Source organism: Coregonus lavaretus, assembly GCF_964263955.1.
Source record: "Coregonus lavaretus genome assembly, chromosome: 15".
NCBI classification, from domain to species: domain Eukaryota; kingdom Metazoa; phylum Chordata; class Actinopteri; order Salmoniformes; family Salmonidae; genus Coregonus; species Coregonus lavaretus.
Genome location: NC_140002.1, coordinates 8,396,112 through 8,420,240, shown reverse-complemented (window position 1 = coordinate 8,420,240; position 24,129 = coordinate 8,396,112). Strand labels below are relative to the sequence as shown.

Below are 24,129 nucleotides of genomic sequence, written 5' to 3'. Positions count from 1 at the left end.
CGATCTTGGGGATAACAAGTCTTGTGGAGTAATTATTACAACAGGAAGTCAAGATGGAGAGCCAATCTGAGTGTGTTTCTTCCCCTGGGGGATCCACACATGTGCAAAACCCTGCTACCTACCTACTAACCACACACACACACACACACACACAGCAAGAGCCTTCTTTCTGAATTAGACAAATTTCCCTGACAAACAACCTTCACCTACTGCGTCTGGTCGTTAATTAAACCAGCTTATAATTCTCAAAGTTCACATTGAAAGAAGGCTAATTGCTGATGCAAGATTCATGTATTTTTGCAAGCAGATATTACCACGGAAACAGACTGTACAGTAGGTCGATAACGTGACCGATGATGACATCTTTTCTGAATTAGTCCATCCCAAATACTTTTAACTTGCTCAGAGCAAGGCAAGTAGGGAGGACTCCAATCTCAGCAGACAAGACCCAATTCCCTCCCGCCTGTACAATTGCGCCGCAGCATTAAAGCTATTTTTCATTGAAAGTCCCAAGGCTAAGGGAAAACAAATGGGAAAGCACAGATTCATAGTCCTTGGCCAGCCCATGACTCATACATAATATAATAGAACTGCTTTTCTCACTAATTCACTCCCCTCTCACTCTCTACATAAAGGATTGACACTCGGTTTGCCGGGGTGCCTGAAAATTACATCCAAAGAAAGTCAATAGTTATTTAATAAGAGGCGTGGGGCGAGAACGGTGCAGAGGAAATGGCTGCAATGGGTTAGCCCGGAGAAGAGGAGGGGGATTAGGGGGAGGATCATATAGGTCAGATAGGGACACAAGTCTGTCAGTGTCACACACACAGATACACAGACAGACACATAGACACAGACACACAGACCATAGCCTGTCTGAAGAAGATGCTCTTATACCCCTCTCTCTGACCGCTATGCAGATGTGAGTGAGACTGCCTCTCCCTAACCTAATGTCTCAGTTGTCGGATGTGGGATGTTAAAGGATGGGCCAACTAGGCTTTAATCACCCTTGAGAATCCTTTAGCAATTAGAGGTATAGTGGCACTTTGAAAGTACCATTGATAAACCATATTAATCACAATTGTTGTTGTTTACTCAGTTATTCACTGGAATTAATGAACTAAATGAGTGTAATCCACATTTTTGTTAATTTACAGATGTAGGATCTTAATTTGATTATTTTATTGCTGTGAATTTTCCTGCACAACAGGAAATGCAAACTTGTAGTCTATTTGCTTTTTAAAAGGATTCTAAAGTTTGGAATTTCTACATTCCGACTTGATTTGCCCCAACAAAAAATGTATCAACCCCTACAAAAATGTCCATTAATTATAATCCACATAATAATTCAAATTTCCTGTTGCTGCAGGATTATTTTTGCTGAAGCAAACTGGCTCAAATTAAGATCCTACATCTGTAACTGTCAAAATCATTGTTGATGATGGCTAACAGAAAAGCATCATGGGAAATGAGGAAACAAATTATATGCAATAATTTTCATTTCATAATCATCTTTTGAACCTTTCTTTGATAACATCCCACTTACACACTGAGATGGAAGTACCAATTATGTAGTGAGAATAAACAAAAACAAAGAGGGGGAGCACTAGCAAAAACAAAGATATATAATTGCAGTAACCTGCCACTAGGCAGGTAGCCTAGCGGTTAGGAGCGTTGGGCCAGTAACCGAAAGGTCACTGATTCGAATCCCTGAGTTGACTAGGTGGAAAATCTGTTGATGTGCCCGTGAGCAAGGCACTTAACCCTAATTGCTCCTGTAAGTCGCTCTGGATAATCGCGTCTGCTAAATGACCCAAATGTAAAATGCAGTACGCACAACAGACGATGATTGTTACTTTGCGACACTGATCAACCAAACAGAATATCATAGATGAATGACTGGTGGCAAAAAAAATACAACTTGTGTTTGGGTGACAATGAGTCACAAACACACTTGGTATTCCTCAGGTAATAGGAGGTTTATGGGGCACAGAATTCAATAGGACCGACCGCACAGAAATCCAGTGGAATCACACAGAAAGATACAAATGTCATCCAATTCTACATGTTACCTTTCAAGTAGAACGAAAACATTTGAAAAGAGCCAAGTGAACCCCATGCGTGGCTCATCAACGGACCCCAAAAAACACTGTAAAGAAATCAAATAAAAAACAAACCTTCCAGTGATAAGAGGGAGAAAGAAACTTGCCAGGTAGTTTGCTGCAGTCACACCCGGGTATGTAAGATCAAAACGAGTAACCAGTGCAGGCTGCAGGTAAGAAGTGAAAGACAGCATCACTCGCAAGTTAGGAAGACAAAAGAGAGATGATTAATACATAAAGATAAAGAGCTGCAGGCTATGGGGGTACACAGTCATACTCCACAGAAGGCAAAAGAGAAGGAGAGAGAGAGAAGGCGAAAAGGAGAATGCAGGACAGCAATGTTAGGGTTGAATGCGGATGAGAGGAAGTGAGAGTCTTACTTCCTGTATATGAGCCAATGAGGAAGGAGCCTCTAAGAAGCGCCCCCTTAGGGCCAGATTTAGCCATGTCCAAAGTCTGCAACTGTTTCATTCCCTTAACTGTTCTTAAAGGAATGGAAGACAGATAACAGATACAAACTTCTGGTATAAAAAAATGCTTAGTTAACCTGGCCCTCTGATGCTATAGCACCAGTAACGGTTGTCCTCATTTCTATTTATATGTTGTTTTTTACAAAGTTATAATTTCCCAAATAACTTTCAATATAGTGAACCTAGACCACAACCCTATAACCCACCCAAACACTAAAGCAAACTAGTGCCTCTTATGCACTGCTAAATGCTAGTCACTGTAACTAACTGCCGTGCCAAACCAGGAGAACGGCCTGGTGAGCGTAAGTTAGCTCTTACCTGCAGAATTACCAAGATAGGTCGTACTCTCACCCGATGCTGTGACACAAGTAGGAGGGGAGTACAAGTTATTCCTCATTGCTCAGTCCCAGCTGGCTTTGAATAAAATTGAGATCAGGATAACAGTTTTCAATGCAATGTGCTAAAACACACAGAATTCCAACACCTTGCTATGGATAACAGAGCTCTAAGAAAAATACTAAATTATGGAAAAGCATCAAATCTGCTGCAATGTTCCATCCCTTACAAAGTCCCATTTTAATCAACAGACTACCCCAACTACACATGCAATCGTTGTAGCAACTCACATTTCCTTGTGAGTTTTAGGGACTGACTAAAGAGAAAGATCCATGCGGCTGGAAAAATTGTCTGAATTTACCCGAATCAAAGCTTACCAGTACATAATGAATCTGCCGTTCAAAATGTGCTCAACAACATTTAGTTTTTTGTTCACAGCCTGTCAACGACTCCATGCGGCTGTCATGGCAGATATTGGGCCACTGGTGTTACAGTGTTGTGTCAAATCCAAGGCCTGCTTCCGTTGATATGTGGTAGCACTGTTTTGAGATCTTCTGTCAGCAACAGTGGAGTTGGGATGGGCAGCATTTGATCAATTCCCTGTCAGTATAGCTGTTAACCTGTTATCATCCAGACACTGGGCTGTCATGTCCTACTCAATAATAATATAACCTTGCAAATTATTGGTCAAATAACGCTGCAGATTTTCAGGCACTCTAAGCTCTGAAAGAGAGTCGGCACTTTCATCAAAACCAGACTAGAATACTGAGTTTCTTTGTGACAGTTGAATCTGTGGTATTGAGGGCAAAGGTACACACATACCCACAGAGAGAAAAAAGCTTACAGTATGTGTGATTTCTCCTCCATCCCTCTGTTTACATGTGTCACAGTTTGCAAATTGGCTCCCTATGCCCTATTTAGTGCACAACCTCTTACTAGAGCCCTATGGGCCCTGGTCAAAAGTAGTGCACTACATAGGGAATAGGGTGCCATTTGGGAAAAACCCACAGAGTTGATATGTTGCCTAATCTCCTCACAATACAATCTAAAATGAGGCTCAGGGTAATGCCTCCTCACATCAGATATTTCTTTATCTGAATGAGATGGGGAATGTGGAGACTAAAAAGGCAGTCTGTAATATTATCCAACACAATCTCCAAATAAAATTGAGGCTTCTAAGCCCACAAAATAGGTATTATCTAGTAACAAGTAAGTATATAACATGAATCCTATTAGTGGAATATGAACATCAGTTATCTGCTGCTTTACCTTTGTTTTATTTATAAAATAAATAAAGATTAGACTATAGCCAGATTCGGACAATAAGAGTTTTCTACAAAAGTATTCTAACATTTAAATGAAATCCGAGACAAATCCAAATATCTTGTCACTCAACAATCTACCCCCTGCCATTCACTAACGTCCTGTCCAGGGGGTGTACTTGTACATCAAGCTGCCTCACGCTACAGAAACAGGAAATTGGCTATTGCCCTATGGGCCGTTCTGGCTCGGACAAGGCTGCTTACATCTAATAAAACTGTGCATGTTGCCTGTACTAATCAGACGTGGTTACTGTATACACATTCTCCATTGATTCCCATTCTGTTCCCACATTGTCCCCAGCTGGCCCGCATTGTGTTCTGAGCTCCAAGGTAAAGTTCCCCTAGGTACAGATCAACGATCAGCTTCAAATCCTAACCTTAACCACTAGTGGGGAAAATTATAAACTGATCCTAAATCAGCGTCTAGGGGAAACTTCACCCAACAGTGTTCTGAGCAACAATGGTTGTTTTAATGATGCTTATTTAAAACTGAGCACTCATCGCCACCTGCTGTTCATCTACTTTATTACAATCAGGAAAATAATTGGCTTGCAAAGTAATCTCCTTAATAATCTATTCTCATTGGTTGAGTGCCATATCAACAACTCTATGGAGGACATTATTTAACATAAATCAATTAATGTGTAAATCCTTTTTCCATGTGGTCAAGCACGTCAGACATTCCCTCCATTTATGCTAATAAATGTTAAATAACTGTTTGAGTAACGTACATTACCAAGAGCATTATACAGTATTATAAACCGGGAACTTTGGGTCCTGGACGCTGATTGGCTGAAACAGCATTTCAGCCGTGTGTATATCAGACAATATACCACGGGTATGACGCAAAAATACTTGTTTACTGTTCTATTTACGTTGGTAACCAGTTTATAATAGCAGTAAGGCACCTGGGGGTTTGTGGTATATGGCCAATATACCACAGCTAGGGGCTGTATCCAGGCACGCCGCTTCGCATCGTGCATAAGAACAGCTCTTAGCCGCGGTATATTGGCCAATATAACCCACCCCCTTGGGCCTTACTGCTTAAATATATTCATTTAAAAAGTAATTCAATCATAACCTTTCTTTAGAAAAGTTTCTAAAATAGTCTAATGCATCCATTACAGATTACTAATGCATCATTTCAAGAAAACAGATATAGTTTTCTATCCTGGTCAGATCCTTTATTCAGTGAACATATGGGTCATGTTCATTAGGGCATGTAGTGCATTCGTAGAAAAAAGGGTTCCAAAAGGGTTCTTCTTCGGCTGTCCCCATAGGAGAACCCTTTTTTGGTTCCAGGTAGAACTCTTTTGGGTTCCACATAGAACCCTCTGTGGAAAGGGTTTTTACATGGAACCCTAAAGGGTTTTAGCTGGAACCAAAAAGGGTTCTTCAAAGGGTTCTCCTATGGGGACAGATGAAGAACCCTCATTGGTTTTTGATAGCACCTTTTTTTCCTGAGTGTTGACAATGTTTTAAGAGTTTCTTCCTGGACAATTCCAGGCAGTCCTTCCCTGTTCCAGTCCATTTTCTTACATTTGATGCCTAATTAAATGAACACGACAATGTTATTTTGTTAGCAATAGGGCACTGAGTTGCACTAGTTATGAGAGGCTTACCAAAGACTCAGGACAGGAATCACAATGGCTTTTGAATTAATCAAGAGAGTGAGAGAGGGAATGGCTAAGAGGAATGAGAGAAAGAGATAGGGAGAAAGAAATAGAAAGAACAAGGGAGAGATAAGTGAGAAAACTTGCAGAGGAGACAAAAGAACCAGACTAACAGGTAGAGGAACGAGGGACACCATGTTGAAAGCCTTCCCAGGGGCTTCCCAGTGAGCAAAACTGGTTGGCACAGTTTTGCCGTAGAAATGACTTATTTGTAAACCAATTTTGCTCACTGGGTTGGGGGTGCAGGACAGGACATTTGCTGACCTTGAGCGGGGAGATATGGGAGTGGGACACGTAGCCATGCACATTCTCAATCTCCGAGAGGTTCTTCTCCGATACGTGTACCAGCTCAGGGGCGCGCACCTCGTTGGTCAGCCGCGGGAACCCGTGCTCAGGCGGAGAGTCCTCATCTTGATAGCGATACTGCTTTAGAAAGGAGGAAGAGGAGGAAGAGGAGGAAAAGCGATGGAAGGACAAAAAGAGCACAGAGGAAAAGAAAAAAGAAACCATCAGAATGATGACAAATAATAGATTGACATTTAAATTCCACTGTGAACCATGCTATTTGTAGAGAGTCACATAATACATTGACTAGGCTACATGTATAGCCCAATTCTGTGGCCCAATGAAGTGAATGATGAGGCATCCTCTGTGATGGTTAATGCTACCCATAAAGTTCATATGACACTGCTTCACCACTACTAAACCGTTGTGAAATGACAGTGAAAGCTGTGTCCCATTGGGGGTCTCGGAGACCGATGGTAAGGGAGGTCTTTGCCAGCGAGCGTGAATCTGTGACAGCGTATGTAAGTGTGAACATGTGGTCCCTCCCAGATGTCAGAAAGCAAAATGGTGGGTGGACTGAAACATGGTAGCCTAATTCTAATTGGAACGGAAAGTGGGAAAGTTCCACTTCTTTTCACATTGCCTTTTTGTGAAATAACTAGCATTCACGGTAAAGGTGCGGAAGGCGGCTCGATCGTGAATGACCTTAGATTGAATCCTGGCTTAGGTGAACATCGCTACAGTTGGTAAGACAAGACTTGATGAACTGATTCTCTGAACTTGCCTTGGAATACAGTATACTACCATATCGTTCTTATGCAAAACCAGACAATGCTTCCTTTCTCTTCTGATTGTCTTTCTTCCTGCCTACACATAGGTCATATCATGGCAAACTAATTCTGCTTGATTTCTCGCATGACGTGTTTGACAAATGTCATTTTGTTTCTGGATGTAACATTTTCTATATTCATACCTACAAAAACAAGGCACATCTGTCTATTATAAACCTGCTAAGATAACTATTTGAATAATACATCTATATACACTGAGTATAAAAAACATTAAAAACAAATCAATGATCCCTTATTGATGTCACTTGTTAAATCCACTTCAATCAGTGTAGATGAAGGGGAGGAGACAGGTTAAAGAAGGATTTTTTAGCCTTGAGATAATTGTGTATGTGTGCCATTCAGAGGATGAATGGGCAAGACAAAATATTTAAGTGCTTTTGAACGGGGTATGGTAGTAGGTGCCAGGTGCACCGGTTTGTGTCAAGAACTGCAACGCTGCTGGGTTTTTCACGCTCAACAGTTTCCCGTGTGTATCAAGAATGGTCCACTACCCAAAGAACATCCAGCCAACTCGACACAACTGTGGGAAGCATTGGAGTCAACATGGGCCAGCATCCCTGTGGAACGCTTTCGACATCTTGTTGAGTCCATGCACCGACGAACTGAGGCTGTCCTGAGGGCAAACCTGCAACTCAATATTAGGAAGGTGTTCCTCAGTGTATATGCCCACATAGCTCTAAAATGTTCAAACCAACTCGAAACAATATCGAATAAATAGATTTCCATCAAGCTAGTCCCTTATAATCATCAAGTATACTGTATACTGTCCCTAATGTTAACCTATATGATTCATGATGGAGTGATAAGGGACAATATCCCCAAGGCCTGAGTGCCTTATGATATGATATGAAAGCAGTGAAGTCCTCTCTGTGTACAGCACAAGAGTGGCTAGCGGCATGAGTGGCATGGATGGGTGCCTTGCCCGAAGCATGGGAGAAGGATGGCATGAAGGTGGGGCCGGAAGGACAGCCCCTCTCTCACCCAGGGAGTGCTCATCAAGGCGGGGTTCATGCATGCCGGGGGCTGGCCAGTGTGTGGGGACCCCTGCACCGCAGCCGGCCTGTTCTGTGGACAAGAGAGAGCATTCTAGCTTTGACCACAAGAGGGAAACCCTTAACATAATATCTGCACAACAATACAAAATGTCCGCTGTGCATCTCCATTCTACAGTTGAAGTCGGAAGTTTACATACACTTAGGTTGGAGTCATTAAAACTCGTTTTTCAACCACTCCACAAATTTCTTGTTAACAAACTAGAGTTTTGGCAAGTCGGTTAAGAAATCTACTTTGTGCATGACACAAGTAATTTTTCAAACAATTGTTTACAGACAGATTATGTCACTTATAATTCACTGTATCACAATTCCAGTGGGTCAGAGGTTTACATACACTAAGTTGACAGTGCCTTTAAACAGCTTGGGAAATTCCAGAAAATGATGTCATGGCTTTAGAAGCTTCTGATACGCTAATTGACATCATTTGAGTCAATTGGAGGTGTACCTGTGGATGTATTTCAAGGCCTACCTTCAAACTCAGTGCCTCTTTGCTTGACATCATGGGAAAATCAAAAGATTTCAGCCAAGACCTCAGAAAAAATATTGTACACCTCCAAAAGTCTGGTTCATCCTTGGGAGCAATTTCCAAATGCCTAAAGGTACCTAGTTCATCTGTACAAACAATAGTGCGCAAGTATAAACACCATGGGACCACGCAGCCATCATACCACTCAGGAAGGAGACGCTGTCAAGAGTTGCTGTAGGTAGGTGTGGTGTGGAATCAGGCGCAGGACGCAGAAGTTAAGTCCAACAAAGACTTTAGTAGATCACACAAAATATAATCCAAAAACAGCCCGGAGGCGAGAAAAGCGCGCACAGGCGTAAACAAACGGGCGCACTAAACATGTGCGTAATCTTCTCCTTAAAACAAACAAGGAGGTAAGCTACAAAATAGCGCACCAAAACAGGTAGCGCAGCAACACGACAAGGAACAATTACACACAACACCTAAACTAACAACAAGGAACTAAATAGGGTGCTTAATGAGACATAACACAAAACAGGTGTGACAAACAGACAAAACCAATCAAACAAGAAACATAGAACGGTGGCAGCTAGTACTCCGGAGACGACGACCGCCGAAACCTGCCCGAACAAGGAGGAGGGGCCGCCTCGGCCGAAACCGTGACAGACGCGTTCTGTCTCCTAGAGATGAACGTACTTTGGTGCGAAAAGTGCAAATAAATCCCAGAACAACAGCAAAGGACCTAGTGAAGATGCTGGAGGAAACAGGTCCAAAAGTATCCACAGTAAAACGAGTCCTATATCGACATAACCTGAGAGGCCGCTCAGCAAGGAAGAAGCCACTGCTCCAAAACCGCCATAAAAAAGCCAGACTATGGTTTGCAACTGCACATGGGGACAAAGATCGTACTTTTTGGAGAAATGACCTCTGGTCTGATGAAACAAAAATAGAACAATTTGGCCATAATGACCATCGTTATGTTTGGAGGAAAAAGGGGGTAGCTTGCAAGCCGAAGAACACCATCCCAACTGTGAAGCACGGGGGTGGCAGCATCATGCTGTGGGGGTGCTTTACTGCAGGAGGGACTGGTGCACTTCACAAAATAGATGGCATCATGAGGAAGGAAAATGATGTGGATATATTGAAGCAACATCTCAAGACATCAGTCAGGAAGTTAAAGCTTGGTCGCAAATGGGTCTTCCAAATGGACAATGATCCCAAGCATACTTCCAAAGTTGTGGCAAAATGGCTTAAGGACAACAAAGTCAAGGGATTTTGAGTGGAAATCACAAAGCCCTGACCTCAATCCTATAGAAAATATGTGGGCAGAACTGAAAAAGTGTGTGCGAGCAAGGAGGCCTACAAACCTGACTCAGTTACACCAGCTCTGTCAGAAGGAATGGGCCAAAATTCACACAACTTATTGTGGGAAGCTTGTGGAAGGCTACCCGAAACGTTTGATCCAAGTTAAATAATTTAAAGGCAATGCTACCAAATACTAATTGAGTGTATGTAAACTTCTGATCCACTGGGAATGTGATGAAAGAAATAAAAGCTGAAATAAATCATTCTCTCTACTATTATTCTGATATTTCACATTCTTAAAATAAAGTGGTGATCCTAACTGACCTAAGACAGGGCACTTTTACTAGGATTAAATGTCAAGAATTGTGAAAAACTGAGTTTAAATGTATCTGGCTAAGGTGTATGTAAACTTCCGACTTGAACTGTATATGTGGTAAAGGCGTGGCTCAGCTGGTAAGATCGTGGCGCCGGCAATGCCAAGCATCCTGGTTACAATTCCACATACTTTTGCTTTGGATAAAAGCTTCTAGCAAGTGGCATTAACTGCAAAATATTATCTTATGGCCACAGAAATTATTTGAATTCTAAAATGATGTGCAATTATCATAACATACTGCTGAATCCATTTTACCATCAAAATTAACTTTGTTGTGTCAGAGGACCTCTTTCCCAAGGGAGAGCTAGGGCCGTATATATCACGTGTCTAAGAGTAGGAGTGCTGATCTAAGATCATTTTTGCCTCATAATGAGTCAGATCATTATTGACAGGGAGGACCTGATCCTAGATCAGCTCTCCTACTCTGAGACAGATGATACATACGGGCCCCTGTATACTTCAGCTGATGATATCTTTCAATCTCTAAGTTGAGAGGACTTGAAATTGTACTGTGTCTCAAGTTAAACAACACATTTGCCCAACTCAGGAATGCATGCAAACTCAGTAAAACGTGTTATGCAAACTGAAAAACGTTCTACAGAGTAGAAAAGGAAACAGTGCACGTAAGAGCATTGAGATGCCAACTCTCTCACACACACACACACACACACACACAGGAGAGGGGTGCTTGTGGGGAGCCGAGGGCAGTGCCCGGTTACCCTGTGGCAACATGGCCACTCCAGAATAACATAGAGAGCTGATGAAGGAGGAAAATAATTTTCACGTACAAATTTTCAGCAGGGATTAAAAGTAGTATGGGTTGCTTTTCCATGACCAGAAGAAAATCAGTTACACTTTACATTACAGTGCCCTTATTACAGTGTAATTGTTCCTGTAATTACAGCAAAACAAATATTGTAATTACTCATTATTACACTGTACTTCGGCTTACTTAGGGCTATGGCTAAAGTAAGGGTAAGTGTTTAATGAGTAGTTACAATACCTCTTACACTGTAATTACATGAGCAGTTACACAGTAATAATGGCACTGTAATGTAAAGTGTTACCCAGAAATCTCATTAGCTCGAAATTTATTCTGTGATTCTTTGTCACATCCTTTTCCTATTTGGGTATAATTGCATTTCATTCCATCCCCCTGCAGAGCTACACTGAGTATACAAAACATTAAGAACACCTGCTCTTTCCATGACCAGGTGAAAGCTATGATCCCTTATTGATGTCATTTGAAATGAAAAAAGTATGAAAAATGTATGCACTCACTAACTGTAAGTCGCTCTGGATAAGAGCGTCTGCTAAATTACTAAAATGTAAATGTAAATGTCATTTGTTAAATCTACTTCAATCAGTGTAGATGAAGGAGAGGAAACAGGTAAAAATACATATTTTTAAGCCTTGAGACAATTGAGACATGGATTGTGTATGTGTGCCATTCAGAGGGTGATTGGGCAAGACAAAAAAATTTAAGTGCCTTTGAACAGGGTATTGTAATATTAGGACGTTCTTAATGTTTGGTATACTCAGTGTATACCGATGCAGTGATATGCAAATGTGTGGTTGGCCCATAAGCAAGCTTAGTTTACTTGTTGTTGTTTAGATACTGTATGACAGATATACCACATATACTACCATGATATACCACATACTACCACCAGGATAGTAATGTCTTGGTATTACAAGTAACCACTACACTTTTGCACCAGTAACTAGTTTAAACAAGCATTTGGCGAGTTGTGAAGCTACCATCTGCAGCTGAGTACTGTAACTATTGATCCAAGATGGCGTAGCAGTGCGGTCGTGTTCTTTGTTGTGTGTCCGTGTAAATAGCCAGTTTTTTGTATTTTTCTGTATTTTTCGTACATATTTCCCTATCACACTTTTCATCCTTCTACTAAATATACACTGCTCAAAAAAATAAAGGGAACACTAAAATAACACATCCTAGATCTGAATGAATGAAATAATTTTATTAAATACTTTTTTCTTTACATAGTTGAATGTGCTGACAACAAAATCACACAAAAATTATCAATGGAAATCAAATTTATCAACCCATGGAGGTCTGGATTTGGAGTCACCCTCAAAATTAAAGTGGAAAACCACACTACAGGCTGATCCAACTTTGATGTAATGTCCTTAAAACAAGTCAAAATGAGGCTCAGTAGTGTGTGTGGCCTCCACGTGCCTGTATGACCTCCCTACAATGCCTGGGCAACCTCCTGAAGAGGTCTCCTGGATGGTCTCCTGAGGGATCTCCTCCCAGACCTGGACTAAAGCATCCGCCAACTCCTGGACAGTCTGTGGTGCAACGTGGCGTTGGTGGATGGAGCGAGACATGATGTCCCAGATGTGCTCAATTGGATTCAGGTCTGGGGAATGGGCGGGCCAGTCCATAGCATCAATGCCTTCCTCTTGCAGGAACTGCTGACACACTCCAGCCACTTGAGGTCTAGCATTGTCTTGCATTAGGAGGAACCCAGGGCCATCCGCACCAGCATATGGTCTCACAAGGGGTCTGAGGATCTCATCTCGGTACCTAATGGCAGTCAGGCTACCTCTGGCGAGCACATGAAGGGCTGTGCGCCCCCCCAAAGAAATGCCACCCCACACCCACCTGATCATCGCAACTAGCTAGCTGCAACCAAATGAATGTTGTTGTTGGCTAATCAGCCTGGAGCTAGCCTCGAGTCAGGCACATCTCCCGGCTATCTACCTCTCTGTCAACCGGACGGGACCTCCTAGAGTCGACACGGAGCCCCGCCGATCCATCACGGCTGGTCTGCCGACGTAATCGTCTGTGGTTTCAACAGGCTTCCCATTGCGATGACCTCGAAGATCCATCTGCTAGCCCCGGCCCGCTAGCACACGCAAACAACAGCCGTGCTTCCTGCTTGCTGTGCTTTAGCACCAATTCGAACTGCTCTCGGACTCACATATTGTTGTTCACTGGACCTTATGATCACTCAGCTGCACAGCTGATGCCTGCTGGACTGTTCCTTTACACGGTACCCTGTCCTGTTTATCTGTTTAGCCTCAGCCCAAACTTTAATCGCCATTGCCAGTTGTTGTCTTTGCTCTCTCTAATAACACCTGTGATTGCTTTATGCCTCTCTCCCATGTCAATATGCCTTGCCTATTGCTGTTCCAGTTAGTTCTTATTATACAATTTCAATATAGAACCCCAAGTCATTCTCAAACTGCCTTAAATAGCTCCTTTGTTCAACCCCCCATACACGCTGAGACCGGCTCAAATCGGTGCCTCCAGTGATGCTATCTCTTTCATTGTTACCCAACGCTTAGGTTTACCTCCACTGTACTCATATCCTTTCATTTCCTTTTCTGTACATAATGCCCTGAATCTATTCTACAACGCCAGGAAATCTGCCCCCTTTATTCTCTGTACCCAACACACTAGAAGACCAGTTCTTAAAGCCTTTAGCCGTATCCTTATTCTAGTCCTCCTCTGTTCCTCTGGTGATGTAGAGGCTAACCCCTGCAGCCCCCAGTATCACTCCTACTCCCCAGGAGTTATCATTTGTTGACTTCTGTAACCGTAAAAGCCTTGGTTTTCTGCACGTTAACATCAGAAGCCGCCTTCCTAAGTTTGAGTTATTCACTGCGTTAGCACAATCCACCAACCCTGATGTTCTAGCAGTGTCTGAATCCTGGCTTAGGAAGGCCACCAAAAATTCAGAAATGTCCATCCCCAACTACAACATTTTCCGTCTAGATAGAACTGCCAAAGGGGGTGGAGTTGCAATCTACTGTAGAGATAGCCTGCAGAGCTCTATCATACTATCCAGGTCTGTGCCCAAACAGTTTGAGCTCCTACTTCTAAAAATCCACCTTTCCAGAAATAAGTCTCTCACTGTTGCCGCTTGCTACAGACCCCCCTCAGCCCCCAGCTGTGCCCTGGACACCATATGTGAATTGATTGCCCCCCATCTATCCTCAGAGTTCATACTGCTTGGTGACCTAAACTGGGATATGCTTAACACCCCGGCCATCCTACAATCCAAACTAGATGCCCTCAATCTCACACAAATGATCAAGGAACCTACCAGGTACAACCCTAAATCCGTAAACATGGGCACCCTCATAGATATCTAACTGAAACTCTAAATACACCTCTGCTGTCTTCAACCAGGATCTCAGCGATCACTGCCTTATTGCCTGCGTCCATAACGGGTCCGCGGTCAAACGACCACCCCTCATCACTGTCAAACGCTCCCTAAAACACTTTAGCGAGCAGGCCTTCCTAATTGACCTGGCCCAGGTATCCTGGATGGATATCGATCTCATTCCGTCAGTAGAGGATGCCTGGTTGTTCTTTAAAAGTGCTTTCCTCTCAATCTTAAATAAGCATGCCCCGTTCAAAAAATTCAGAACTAAGAACAGATATAGCCCCTGGTTCTCCTCAGACTTGACTTCCCTTGACCAGCACAAAAACGTCCTGTGGCGTACTACATTAGCATCGAATAGCCCCCGCGATATGCAACTTTTCAGGGAAGTTAGGAACCAATATACACAAGCAGTTAGGAAAGCAAAGGCTAGCTTTTTCAAACAGAAATTTGTATCCTGTAGCACTAACTCCAAAAAGTTTTGGGACACTGTAAAGTCCATGGAGAATAAGAGCACCTCCTCCCAGCTGCCCACTGCACTGAGGCTAGGAAACACTATCACCACCGATAAATCTACAATAATCGAGAATTTCAACAAGCATTTTGCTACGGCTGGCCATGCTTTCCACCTGGCTACCACTACCCCATTCACCAGCTCTGCACTCTCCGCTGCAACTTGCCCATGCCCCCCCCCCCCCCCCCCCACCCTCCCCGCTTCTCCTTCACACAAATTCAGATAGCTGATGTTCTGAAAGAGCTGCAAAATCTGGACCCCTACAAATCATCTGGGTTAGACAATCTGGACCCTTTTTTTCTAAAAATAGCCGCCGAAATTGTCGCAACCCCTATTACTAGCCTGTTCAACCTCTCTTTCGTAACATCTGAGATCCCCAGAGATTGGAAAGCTGCCGCGGTCATCCCCCTCTTCAAAGGGGGTGACACTCTAGATCCAAACTGTTACAGACCTATATCCATCCTGCCCTGCCTTGAAAGCCAAGTTAACAAACAGATCACCGACCATTTCAAATCCCACTGTACCTTCTCCGCTATGCAATCCGGTTTCCGAGCTGGTCATGGGTGCACCTCAGCCATGCTCAAGGTCCTAAACGATATTATAACCACGATCGATAATAGACAGTACTGTGCAGCCGTCTTCATCGACCTGGCCAAGGCTTTCGACTCTGTCAACCACCGCATTCTTATTGGCAGACTAAATGGCCTTGGTTTCTCAAATGACTGCTTCGCCTGGTTCACCAAGAGTTCAATGTGTCAAATCGGAGGGCCTGTTGTCTGGACCTATGGCAGTCTCTATGGGGGTGCCACAGGGTTCAATTCTTGGGCCGACTCTTTTCTCCGTGTATATCAATGATGTCGCTCTTGCTGCTGGTGACGCTCAGATCCACCTCTACGCAGACGACACCATTTTGTATACATCTGGCCCTTCATTGGACACTGTGTTAACAAACCTCCAAACGAGCTTCAATGCCATACAACACTCCTTCCGTAGCCTCCAACTGCTCTTAAACACTAGTAAAACTAAATGCATGCTCTTCAATCGAACGCTGCTGGCACCCGCCCACCCGACTAGAATCACTACTCTCGACGGGTCTGACCTAGAGTATGTGGACAACTACAAATACCAAGGTGTCTGGTTAGACCGTAAACTCTCCTTCCAGACTCACATTAAGCATCTCCAATCCAAAGTTAAATCTAGAATCAGCTTCCTATTTCGCAACAAAGCCTCCTTCACTCATGCTGCCAAACATGCCCTCGTAAAACTGACTATTCTACCGATCCTTGACTTCGGCGATGTCATTTACAAAATAACCTCCAACACTCTACTCAGAAAATTGGATGTAGTCTATCACAGTGCCATCCATTTTGTCACCAAAGCCCCATATACTACCCACTACTGTGACCTGTACACTCTTGTTGGCTGGTCCTCACTACATATTCGTTGCCAAACCCACTGGCTCCAGGCCATCTATAAATCACTGCTAGGCAAATCCCCGCCTTATCTTAGCTCATTGGTCACCATAGCAACACCCTAGTATGCGCTCCAGCAGGTATATCTCACTGGTCATCCCCAAAGCCAACACCTCCTTTGGCCGCCATTCCTTCCAGTTCTCTGCTGCCAATGACTGGACGAACTGCAAAAATCTCTGAAGCTGGAGACTCTTATCTCCCTCACTAACTTTAAGCATCAGTTGTCAGAGCACCTTACCGATCACTGCACCTGTACACAGCCCTTCTGAAATTAGCCCACTCAACTACCTCATCCCCATATTGTTATTTATTTTGCTAATTTGCACCCCAGTATCTCTATTTGCACATATATCATTCCAGTGTTAATACTAATTGTAATTATTTTGCACTATGGCCTATTTATTGCCTTACCTCCATAACTTGCTACATTTGCACACACTGTATATATTTTTTCTGTGGTATTTTTGACTTTATGTTTTGTTTTACCCCATATGTAACTCTGTGTTGTTGTTTTTATCGCACTGCTTTGCTTTATCTTGGCCAGGTCACAGTTGTAAATGAGAACTTGTTCTCAACTGGCTTACCTGGTTAAATAAAGGTGGGGGAATTTTTTTTAATAAAAATAAAAACTAACCAGAGTAGTTTTGGAATAACTATATTGCATTAGAGTGAGGTAATGTAAATTGTTACCCATTAAGACTTTTTATAGTGACCTACATGTTCAGGCTGCCAGAACATCTCAAAATCATTGAGACATCATCCAGAAAGAGCAGAGCTTAGCTAAGTTTTTTCTCCCTTTGAACATGAGTCATCTTGAGCTACCATTGACAGCAGTGAGTGTGCATACAAAAAGATGCTTGCCAAACTCAATGCATGTAGAGCTTGGTGGTATAGTGAAAAGTTGTCTTTATTCAAAGCATCGGAAATGTATACATAGTTAAGGGATAGTTCACTCTAAAATAATATTTTAGTATGTTGTTCATTAGTCCACTGTTCATTTGGGCTGTCAGAGTTTTTAGTTAGGGCTGTCAGAGTTAATCAGTTAACTCAAGTTAACTTTTTGTTATTTTAGCGCACACATTTTTTTAAATTGTGATTAATTGCATTGTCAGAAAGCATTCAATATACACTGAACACATCAAATATACATAATCTATACAGCTAAAAACAACAATGTGATGTTAAAACAAGTTGAAATTGAGGTTAAAGAAAATGTGATTTAGCAATTTTGCAACTGTTACAAAATCTTAAATTTCAGCTCAATTTAAGCAAATTCTGAATTATCCATTAATCGTGATTAATCACAGCAAATCCTGCAATTAACTCGATTACATTTTTTATCGTTTACAGCCCTACTGCTAATACAATCCAAAACAATTGTACATGTCAGCAGTCACACTTTCAACATAGAGCCCTTTCAGTACAGAGCAAAAACTGATTATGCATTTTACATCATACAGTGGGGGAAAAAAGTATTTAGTCAGCCACCAATTGTGCAAGTTCTCCCACTTAAAAAGATGAGAGAGGCCTGTAATTTTCATAATAGGTACACGTCAACTATGACAGACAAATAGAGATTTTTTTTCTCCAGAAAATCACATTGTAGGATTTTTAATGAATTTATTTGCAAATTATGGTGGAAAATAAGTATTTGGTCACCTACAAACATGCAAGATTTCTGGCTCTCACAGACCTGTAACTTCTTCTTTAAGAGGCTCCTCTGTCCTCCACTCGTTACCTGTATTAATGGCACCTGTTTGAACTTGTTATCAGTATAAAATACACCTGTCCACAACCTCAAACAGTCACACTCCAAACTCCAGAAACAAAATTGTAGACCTGCACCAGGCTGGGAAGACTGAATCTGAAATAGGTAAGCAGCTTGGTTTGAAGAAATCAACTGTGGGAGCAATTATTAGGAAATGGAAGACATACAAGACCACTGAATCTCCCTCGATCTGGGGCTCCACGCAAGATCTCACCCCTTGGGGTCAAAATGATCACAAGAACGGTGAGCAAAAATCCCAGAACCACACGGGGGGACCTAGTGAATGACCTGCAGAGAGCTGGGACCAAAGTAACAAAGCCTACCATCAGTAACACACTACGCCGCCAGGGACTCAAATCCTGCAGTGCCAGATGTGTCCCCCTGCTTAAGCCAGTACATGTCCAGGCCCGTCTGAAGTTTGCTAGAGTGCATTTGGATGATCCAGAAGAGGATTGGGAGAATGTCATATGGTCAGATGAAACCAAAATATAACTTTTTGGTAAAAACTCAACTTGTCGTGTTTGGAGGACAAAGAATGCTGAGTTGCATCCAAAGAACACCATACCTACTGTGAAGCATGGGGGTGTAAACATCATGCTTTGGGGCTGTTTTTCTGCAAAGGGACCAGGACGACTGATCCGTGTAAAGGAAAGAATGAATGGGACCATGTATCGTGAGATTTTGAGTGAAAACCTCCTTCAATCAGCAAGGGCATTGAAGATGAAACGTGGCTGGGTCTTTCAGCATGATCCCAAACACACCACCCGGGCAACGAAGGAGTGGCTTCGTAAGAAGCATTTCAAGGTCCTGGAGTGGCCTAGCCAGTCTCCAGATCTCAACCCCATAGAAAATCTTTGGAGGGAGTTGAAAGTCTGTGTTGCCCAGCGACAGCCCCAAAACGTCACTGCTCTAGAGGAGATCTGCATGGAGGAATGGGCCAAAATACCAGCAACAGTGTGTGAAAACTTTGTGAAGACTTACAGAAAACGTTTGACCTGTGTCATTGCCAACAAAGGGTATATAACAAAGTATTGAGAAACTTTTGTTATTGACCAAATACTTATTTTCCACCATAATTTGCAAATAAATTCATTAAAAATCCTACAATGTGATTTTCTGGATTTTTTTTCTCATTTTGTCTGTCATAGTTGACGTGTACCTATGATGAAAATTACAGGCCTCTCTCATCTTTTTAAGTGGGAGAACTTGCACAATTGGTGGCTGTCTAAATACTTTTTTCCCCCACTGTATGTATTAACAACTATAGCTACAGTTGAAGTCGGAAGTTTACATACACTTAGGTTGGAGTCATTAAAAACTTGTTTTTCAACCACTCCACAAATTTCTTGTTAACAAACTATAGTTTTGCCAAGTCGTTGAGGACATATACTTTGTGCATGACACAAGTAATATTTCCAACAATTGTTTACAGACACATTATTTCACTTATAATTCACTGTATCACAATTCCAGTGGGTCAGAAGTTTACATACACTAAGTTGACTGTGCCTTTAAAAAGCTTGGACAATTCCAGAAAATTATGTCATGGCTTTAGAAGCTTCTGATACGCTAATTGACATCATTTGAGTCAATTGGAGGTGTACCTGTGGATGTATTTCAAGGCCTACCTTCAAACTCAGTGCCTCTTTGCTTGACATCATGGGAAAATCAAATGAAATCAGCCAAGACCTCAGAAAAATAATTGTAGACCTCCACAAGTATGGTTCATCGTTGGGAGCAATTTCCAAATGCCTGAAGGTACCACGTTCATCTGTACAAACAATAGTACGCAAGTATAAACACCATGGGACCACGCAGCTGTCATACCGCTCAGGAAAGAGACGCCTTCTGTCTCCTAGAGATTAACGTACTTTGGTGCGAAAAGTGCAAATCAATCCCAGAACAACAACAAAGGACCTTGTGAAGATGCTGGAGGAAACAGGTACAAAAGTATCTATATCCACAGTAAAACGAGTCCTATTTCGACATAACCTGAAAGGCCGCTCAGCAAGGAAGAAGCCACTGCTCCAAAACCGCCATAAAAAAGCCAGACTACGGTTTGCAACTGCACATGGGGACAAAGATCGTACTTTTCGGAGAAATGTCCTCTGGTCTGATGAAACAAAAATAGAACTACTTGGTCATAATGACCAGCGTTATGTTTTGAGGAAAAAGGAGGTGGCTTGCAAGCCGAAGAACACAATCCCAACCGTGAAGCACGGGGGTGGCGGCATCATGCTGTGGGGGTGCTTTGCTGCTGGTGCATTTCACAAAATAGATGGCATCATGAGGAAGGAAAATTATGTGGATATATTGAAGCAACATCTCAAGACATCAGTCAGGAAGTTAAAGCTTGGTCGCAAATGGGTCTTCCAAATGGACAATGACCCCAAGCATACTTCCAATGTTGTGGCAAAATGGCTTAAGGACAACAAAGTCAAGGTATTAGAGTGGCCATCACAAAGCCCTGACCTCAATCCTATAGAAAATTTGTGGGCAGAACTGAAAAAGCGTGTGCGAGCAAGGAGGCCTACAAACCTGACTCAGTTACACCAGCTCTGTCAGGAGGAATGGGCCAAAATTCACACAACTTATTGTGGGAAGCTTGTGGAAGGCTACCAGAAATGTTTGACCCAAGTTAAACAATTTAAAGGCAATGCTACCAAATACTAATTGAGTGTATGTAAACTTCTGACCCATTGGGAATGTGATGAAAGAAATAAAAGCTGAAAGAAATCATTCTCTCTACTATTATTCTGACTTTTCACATTCTTAAAATAAAGTGGTGATCCTAACTGACCTAAAACAGGGATTTTTTACTAGGATTATATGTCAGGAATTGGGAAAAACTGAGTTTAAATGTATTTGGCTAAGGTGTATGTAAACTTCCAACTTCAACTGTACATTAATAGCTATACGGCATGTGGCAGTATCTATAGTGTACGGCACGATCGGTATTAAGAGGTCATAGTGAAAAAGCTTATGTAAGCAAGCACTTATCAAGATCAAAGACCAGGGCCATATCTACAAGGGACCAACCAGGACCCAGCTGACTTGAAAGCTTTTAAGAAACGACTAGAAGAAGGCCAGTGACCTACAAGAGGAGTACTGGCACGTACTACCACCTAGGCATTTTCAGTTATACTATGGTTGCAGAAACATTGTAACATTATATATTTGTCATTAAAAAACCAAACGCAACGGTTAACCATTTGGTCAGAAATTATTCACCTTTGGTTGCATGAAAAATACATTGGATGGGGTGTGGGAGGTATTGAGTGATTGTTAAGAAATTGTATTGGGATTCCTATTGACTGTACAAATCATACACTGTAACAGATTTATGTAGGTTAAACAGTTAAAAATATAGCAATTCGTTAGTGTACATTTCTCGTCAGTCCATATGGTAAAAAAAATAAACATTATTTTGCACATATACTGTACAAACTTCATAGTTATCCTAATAGCGGCTCTATGTTTACTTCCTGGAAAGTCTCATGATGATGCAAAACCAGACTAATGCGCCCCCCCAAAAAAATCAGGAGACTAAACGCAATATATCTTGAAAACTCAAAAGTTATGGATATTCTGTAAAAAATAGTTTTCAAGTAAAACGTCACTTTAAGATGGCTTTTTAATCACATTCAATACAGAATACAATCTAACATTATAGCATATTGATTATAGCCAACAGACAACCAACACACACAAAAAAAAAAAATGTTGATAGAACGTCAGATCTGAAACTTTGATCCCAGGGCATGGACTCGTTCCATATTGTCATCCCAGTTATAGCACTGAGACACATAGCATGGCTTAGCATCGTAGCACGGTTAGCGGCGGGGTGAAATTTCCCCTATGTACAGATCTAGGATCAGCTTCCCCTTCCCCGATCCTAACCTTAACCATTAGTTGGGCGAATGCAAAACTGACCCAAGATCAGCGTCTAGAGGCATCTTCACTCTAATCCGCATGGTTTAGCTCACAGACGTATACTATAATGCTGAGTGACTAGTGCTCGAGGGGCGAGAGAGAGACTCAGCTGACAGCTGGTTAAACTGTGAGGAGATGTCCTCTTGCTTCGTAAAATGAGGAATGCAAGACTGAATACCTAATGAGGGCCTCTGGGGAAAATATGAGCCTATTTATACACACAAGGTTTCCACTGTAACTCGTTACACAGCACAGCCTCTAGACAGCCTGCTCAGCCTACTCTAGGCAGACCAATTTGCGCTCCTCTTTGATCAATACAGCTAATTAAAAGGCAGAACAATATCCCAGAAAGAGCAGTGAGTCACCATTCCTTGATGGCCATTGTGTGAGGGAGTTTTATTAGTGCAAAACCTAACCCTGGGCCACTTTCAACTCCAAGACTGCAGATAACTCATACAAACCAATAGGTTTTTGGGGGGAGTAGTAATGAACTTTCTGTTCCTAACACTTATTTTAGAAAACTTGAGATAGCTCGCTAGTGTGGTGTGTGTACAGACAGATATATACAGCCGGCCACGGTAATGCAAGGGCCTGATGCAAGTTTGACATTGAGGGTCAGGTCACCAAGCAGCTTACTGTTCTACTGAACATTTAACATTGAAACACACACACACACACACACACACACACTACCTTTGCAAGATGAAATACTGTTGATTGGATAATGAAGTTAAACAGGTCAGAATTGTATCACAGGCATAAACCCAGTTTTAAGTTGGATTTCTATGACGTTACTCTACAATGATATCATACAAAAGGTCAAACAAGTTTCCTGTGCCATGTTATTAGTGAGGTGGTTGTTAGGTCTTTTGAATATTGAGACAGAATGTTCAGAGAAAACATTGGAGGGATGGTGTCAATGTGATCTGTGAAACTTGTTTATTTTATTTATTTAACCAGGTAAGCCAGTTGAGAACAAGTTCTCATTTACAACTGCGACCTGGCCAAGATAAAGCAAAGCAGTGCGATAAAAACAACAACACAGAGTTACATATGGGGTAAAACAAAACATAGTCAAAAATACAACAGAAAATATATATACAGTGTGTGCAAATGTAGCAAGTTATGGAGGTAAGGCAATAAATAGGCTATAGTGCAAAAATAATTACAATTAGTATTAACACTGGAATGCTAGATGTGCAAGAGAATATCTGCAAATAGAGATACTGGGGTGCAAAAGAGCAAAATAAATAACACAATATAGGGATGAGGTAGTTGAGTGGGCTAATTTCAGATGGGCTGTGTACAGGTGCAGTGATCGGTAAGGTGCTCTGACAACTGATGCTTAAAGTTAGTGAGGGAGATAAGAGTCTCCAGCTTCAGAGATTTTTGCAATTCGTTCCAGTCATTGGCAGCAGAGAACTGGAAGGAATGGCGGTGTTACGAACCCCGTGGCTTTAAACGTCTAGGGTGGATGGAGAAGAGACCCGTAACATAATTCATGCAAATTATAAGCGTGACATGGAACAGTGAGAACAAAAACTACACAACAACCATAAACTACCGTCAAACATAAAAGGTTTATTGCTGAACACACGGTAAAGGTTTGGGAAAAAGGGCTGAGCAGGACCCAAGAAATGAAACAATAGTGTAAAACACCCCTAAACTGATCTTGCCTGCCTCAAGAACCGCTAAGCTACTGCTAATCATACAAAAGTACAGTGGGTGGTCCGCTCAGGTCTAACTAGTGTTTTTAGACAGATTTCTTCCTACGGGTAATGTACGCCCAAGGGCAACTTGCTTAAATTCCCCTTTTCCCAGAAACACACAAAGTTACCAAACAGAGTAACCAGCAAATTAGTGAGTACACAAAACACAGGACACCACAGTATCCATACTCATATACAGAAATAGTCTCACAAAGTTACCAAACAGAGTAACCAGCAACTTAGTGGGTAAACAAAACACAGGACACCACAGTATCCATACTCACATACGGAAATAGTCTCTAACAACAAACACAACTGACCGGCTTTTAAACAATGGGATGTGTGATTGAAAA

The 24,129-nt window shown here is 42.1% G+C and overlaps 1 protein-coding gene across 3 annotated transcripts in view; it reads right to left on the bottom strand.

Annotated features, from left to right (window-relative positions):
* The window catches only part of LOC311142979 (disks large homolog 2), a gene marked incomplete at both ends in the record, with an annotated part of 224,674 nt that overhangs the window by 146,526 nt on the left and 54,019 nt on the right, over nucleotides 1–24,129 (bottom strand). For all 3 annotated transcript variants that reach the window (XM_084178760.1, XM_084178762.1, XM_084178761.1), the window contains one exon: nucleotides 6,168–6,326. In XM_084178760.1, the coding sequence (XP_084034886.1) occupies nucleotides 6,168–6,326 (159 nt within the window). The remainder of the gene's footprint in view (nucleotides 1–6,167; nucleotides 6,327–24,129) is intronic.